The following is a 6000-nucleotide window of genomic DNA, read 5'->3' as shown; positions in this document are numbered from 1 at the left end:
GAAAGCGGCCATTCGCCAGTAGTCGAATGGAAAATAAGACAGCTACCACATGTAGATACCTAGACGAACGACTCATGTAGATTATGCCTTCATGAAAACTTTGCTATCCTGTACTTTAAAGAACCCCAACATCTATTAAACTGTAGAAGAGAAATAGCAAACAACTGTGTTCACAGAATAAAATTTACTCTAGGATAGCGATACAAAATAAATTTAAAACTAACAAAGACAATAGAAAATAAACAAATAAATAAATTAAATAACCATGAATATACATAAACTATCACGTGTGTGTGTGTGTGTGTATATATATATATATATATATATATATATATATGTACACGGATATATATACATACATAAACTAACAAAAAACAAAAAACTAACCTAGATTTAAAACAGGTCAAGAAACCAGATATCCAGGCTAAATAGAGCACACACAAAGGAACAAGTCAACCAGAGGTCAAATAGGCCTTTGTCCGGTAAGTGCATGTTCATTGGCTGATAGGAAGGGCGCGGTGGATACTAGAAAGCTGATTGGCTAACAAAAATCTCAATAGAAGGTGCGTATACAAAAACGAAAGACAACTACAAAATTCACGCATAAGCCTGAGGAGTCCTAGAGTGGATGAAACATGGAATATTCAGTGTAGCTTAATCGTCATAGTTATTTTATAACTTACTAACTAGCTCTACCTACATATTGATCACTTTTGAAGTAAATACTTAAAGTTTACGCATAAATTTATACTTTTGTATATTAATTTTATGTGAGTAAATGAAATAGTTATATGTATGGAAATTCGAGTTAAATTATGTATAATTACAACAAAATTTATTGTTTGACAAAGGAATATGGATATATATATATATATATATAACAAGATATAGAGTAAAGTTATATAGGAACTTTATCACATCAGTAAGAGTTACAGAAAGAAGAATGAGAGAAAACTCTTTAGGCCATGGCATTTCGAAGCTAAATGCTTGCCAGAAAAGGAGAAAAGGCCAGCATTATACAAATGTAAAGGTTAAAGGACAACACCAACTTTGAAAACTTTCAGTTAGTAATTGGAAAAATATTTTATAGGGTTGGGAAGGGAGGTAATATGATGTGGATAAAGGAGAGAAGAGACAAAAAATAAAGGCTAAACGGATATGTAAAAATATGCAAAAGAAAACAGTAAATTCAAAAACTTTTTTAAAAAATTACCATATATCAATGCATTTTAGGAACTTCTCCATCTAATTTATAAAGCTATGAAGCACCTTTTTAGCTATTGAAAGTAAATATAGAGGAATTTTAGACTAAAGTTCTTACAATTTAATTATAAAATATGAATCTATTATGAGCATGACAGTGTATTCAGGTATTACTAAAGCAATTTAAAATTAATTTATTAGAGCTATCAAAAAATTCTATTTTTATATATATTTGATATTATGTTCATGTTAGCTGTAGCACTAGTCTAACATTGTTATTTCTATATCTTATTGCAATGATTATGAAAACCCACGGAAAGGTGAAAACAAAATTAAACATTAACAGACACAATGTTGTTAAAAAATAAGTTAGTATTTGATCAATTAAAATAGTGCTTTCTTTGAAGTTGCTTCCCCTTGCATTGGGAACTCTTCTTGAGGGGTATGTTTGATGTTGCAGAGAGAGAAAGTTTAAGTTGTCAGATAGCAAGCAAGACAGACACTCTATTAGATTATACTTGTAACAATGTTAAATACTTTATGACTTTTTTAATGGTTTCTAAACCAATTTTTAATATAAAAGAAATTGCAATATTCCAAATTAATATTACTTTTCAAATTCTAAATAAACAAAATTAAGGATTTTCTGATAAACCTAATAAAAACTAAATTTCATAATTTTTTGGGCTGTCCCAGACAAATAATGAAGCCATTTGATGAAAAGGCTTAAAAAAAAAATCACTTCAAGGTGAAAAATTGACCAATAATAAGTATTATATACAATTCTTCCCACTTTATTAGAAAAATTATTCATGGAATGTGAGGACTAAGAGACAATTTGTAGGAAAGAATTGTTAAAAATTATTTACAGCAATAAATTAAATTGATTAAAACCAACTTGTGCTTAAACCAAAATTGACTAAAACCAAATATGCTGAATGTTATTAACAGTGAAGTTATTTTTTTTTTTTCGATTGCAGGTGAAAGAGAATTACATTCTAATGACGTACCATTGTTAGAACGACTTTCTCTCGGTCCAGATGAAACAAATGCTAAAATTTTCATCCGAGAAAAAGATTTTGAAACATCTGTTGTCGTTGAAGAAGCAGAAACTCTTGAAGAGAAAACCTTAAATTTGCCAGCAGAGGTGCGAAAATTCACTTTCAATTTAACTCTTCATCGTTTTAAAGCACCCCCCCCTCTTTTTTTTTTTTTTTTTTTTTTTTTGTGTGTGTGGTTTTAAGCTTTTTACAAAAAATATTCCGATTGAGATTATTGCAATACTAAGTGTGTACATAATATATGAAAAATGTGGTATCAGTGGAATTATGCATTTGTTTGGGAAAGCTAGCTGTGGATAAAATGGCAACTTGTATTCAATTCATTAAATAATGGCATTAAATAACCCTAAAAGGGTTAATAGCCCATAATACAAATTAAGTCAGAAATGCTAGAATTATTTATGTAGTATTCTTGGTGCAGCCTGACCTTGGATCAGGGTATTGCTTCCTGATCATCAGCCTAAGATCAACGTATTTACAAATTACTTAGCTGTTTATGATGCAGATCAATGATTTGGGACCACTTCTATCGTCTTCTCCTATAAATGTTATGTAAGAATACACTTTTTCAATTTTATACGATTTGTTGCGAGTTGCATTTCAGTGAAAAGAGAAAAGGAACTGGAACGAAGATTTGAAGGAGGACACGACACGTGCGTGACGGGTATAAAGAGAAGTATATTTTATTTGAGACGGGAAGAGGAAGCGGGGAGTGAAAAAGGGATTATGGGATTACAACGTAAAAGGGAGGTAATCATAAAAGGGTCTTTGATAAGTTATCGTACTTACTTTCAATATGATTCTCTAACCTTTATTTTTATATATGAAATGTACATGCACACAGACATCGAGTTTATAAAGCCTCTTTATCCCACTATCCTCATTTAAGGAGACTTCAAATTTTGTAAGAGTATGGGTTACTACTGATATTCCAAAATATCAGGTTCAACAGTGACTTTGTTGCCATTTGGTTAAAACATGGTTCTGTTGAGTTCTAGAAGGTTCACATTACCAGGCTTTACCCTCTCTCTGAGAAGGTGTTAGATTTTTCTTAATCGCCTGAAGCATCCCTTACTGGAGAATGCCAGTTGGACTGTTCAGGCATTTTTTGTAGGCCAGGCTTGTGCTGCTTATCCTAGTACATTGGCTTTTCAAAATCATCCCTGACTGCGTGTCTAACCTCCTTCCGAAGAGATAAATAATATTGCTGTTTAAAGACTAGTCTCTAATGCATGTAATATAGTATGTCCCTATAATTGTGTGTGTAATATACTATGTACCTATAAAATGATGTACTGATTACTGACATGAACTATGGACAATTTTCCTGATGCAATTGCTTTATTTTCATTAATACGTTTGGAAATGGTTTGAGAAAAGATACTATCATATAAATCCATCTCTCATCGTAATTATAGGTGGAATAATAAGCCTGGTACTTCTGTGCCTGCAAAACCTTGAAAATAACATCTGTTTATAAATCTGTTTATAAATCCTTATGTGCATACATTGTGCATCGGTATTGTCATAGTTTGTTTGGTTGAGAGATTGGGTTTGGGTACTACCACTGAGATATAGGAGGCCTGTTAACTGAAAAATGCCTGCAGGCAATGTAGGTAAGATTTGTCAAACTATCACTGTCAATACAGTGATGTTTTTAACATGTTTTAAATCTTTTTAAAAAGATTTAAAACCTGTTAAAAAAGAAAATAAAAGGAACCCAATTCGATTAATAATGAAACCGAACTTTATTCAATATAAAATATAAATATTACGTCATTTTAAAGCAATATACAATCTAATAATGATAAAACTGAATTATGAATTTAGGGAACAAACAATTAAAGAAACATATTAAACACAAACATTTCTTGGCCTTCGGGACAAGATCACAGTGTAGTATCTGTTTTGATGCTACACTTCACCTTTTCTGACCTCTGTTGGTGGAGAATTCTTTCATGACTGAGATTATTTTTGTTCCTATCCAGAATGTCTCTTATTGGGAAGCAGGATTTTCCCCACAAGATTATATGTTGAAATATTTAAATAACTATTACGTTAAAGTAATAGTTATTTAAATATAGAACCACATGGTTGAACACAGGAAACTTTAGGTACTCTTTACCTACAAGTCGATTTGGCATTGACGCCACGCTGTCATGTTCACTGGCCTCCTCTCTTGGTAGCTGTGGTTTGGGTAAAAAAGAAAAAAAAATTTTGAGTGTGTATGTCATTCAGTAGATTGTACTGTCATCTTTGTGATCTCTCATATGTTATGGAAATCCCGTTTATCTTTTAAGTATATATTTTAATAGTATATATTGTGTATATGTTTATATATTTATCAATCCCTCCCCCAATTAAAACACAAAGAAGATTCTGAAACTATTTTTCTAATGGGAATTGAATTCAAATAGATTTGGTGTGAAGTTATTACTTTCAGACCGCTTATCTTTATTACAAGAAAGTTATTAAGATGCCATAAATATTATACATTTTCTAGAATAAAGTTCATGTAATGGATTTTGAACAAAAATTTGAATAAGGATTTTTATATATATATATATATATATATATATATATATATATATATATATAATCAGGTTTTGTAGAATTATATCTTTATGTTAATCTGCATAAATAGATATTAAAGTGCTGCAAAACTCGTAAAATTAGAGTTAGGGGGTAATTTTACCTTTTTAAAGACAGATATTCTTCTAGTATTATAAAGATCAAATTATATGAATAGTAATTCTTTATTTTTCTTCAAAGTATTTTAAAATGTTATTTTCTATGAATTTAAATTAGCAAATTATTTTTTTTAATTATATGAAGACATTTATTGATGTAATAAAGATTTATTTCATTAATAACTATTCAACAAATTGCATATCTTAGCTTTTATACAGAATATTCATATTAAAAATTTTTATTTTATAACTTGATCAAAGTGTAATTAATATAATTCTGTTTGTGAGAAATGTTATATATTTAAATGGTCAAAGCATTTGAGAAAAGATATCATATTGATGACCTATGAATACTAAGTTATAGAATATGTAGATGAAAACCATTATTTTGGAAGTTTAAAAGTTTTTCAAAAGACAATCATAAAAATCTTTACTATTCATTTCAATTTCTTGGTTTTTAATTTTTTTTTTAAACCTGACATGAAAAGCAAAATGCAGAGTATTGTTCCCCCGATTTATTGGAGAAGGACCGGATTTCAGTTGCTTCTGTGCGTCCGTTAATCCAGACTGTTGTCAGATATCCGTCCATTAGTTTTTCCTGAAATTTTGCCACAAATTGTATTTCATTAAATAGATGTGCACAGTAAAAAAATTATTTTTACAAAAGTTCCCATTGTACCCCCAGAGACTCAAGAGGTAAAAAATGACACATTTTGCCCCATCCATTAGATTTCTTTTGAAACTTGGCCAAAATGTGGAGCCCATTGTTCTTAGTATGAGTGACCCTGGCAAAAGTCTGGTTCGTGTCCCCGGGGACTTTCAGTGTTAAAAACGCCTCTTTTTGTGGCTCTTTTTTTCATATTTCCCAAGAAAAACTTGATATGTCTAACTATGTAGTAGTTTTGCATGGTACTGAATTCAAATATACATGTCTTAGCGTGTGAAACGGCATCGTTTGTCCGTTTTCACAGGGATTCAGTGTTCCTAGAAGCTCAAAAGGGTAACAAATGCCCCAAAATTGAAAAAAAAAATTACACTTTTTACCC

At 30.4% G+C, this 6000-nt stretch overlaps 1 protein-coding gene across 10 annotated transcripts in view; it reads left to right on the top strand.

Annotated features, from left to right (window-relative positions):
• Nucleotides 1-6000, top strand: part of LOC145293116 (uncharacterized) — a 327847-nt gene that overhangs the window by 298146 nt on the left and 23701 nt on the right. For all 10 annotated transcript variants that reach the window (XM_080139507.1, XM_080139503.1, XM_080139504.1 and 7 more), the window contains one exon: nt 2184-2350. In XM_080139507.1, coding sequence (XP_079995633.1) covers nt 2184-2350 — 167 coding nt within the window. The remainder of the gene's footprint in view (nt 1-2183; nt 2351-6000) is intronic.

The sequence above is a fragment of the Euprymna scolopes genome, chromosome 14 (genome assembly GCF_053919585.1).
Source record: "Euprymna scolopes isolate OS-2025 chromosome 14, ASM5391958v1, whole genome shotgun sequence".
In the NCBI taxonomy this organism is placed as follows: domain Eukaryota; kingdom Metazoa; phylum Mollusca; class Cephalopoda; order Sepiida; family Sepiolidae; genus Euprymna; species Euprymna scolopes.
The sequence above is the reverse complement of the archived record's forward strand: the minus strand, read 5'-3'. Positions and strand labels throughout refer to the sequence as shown.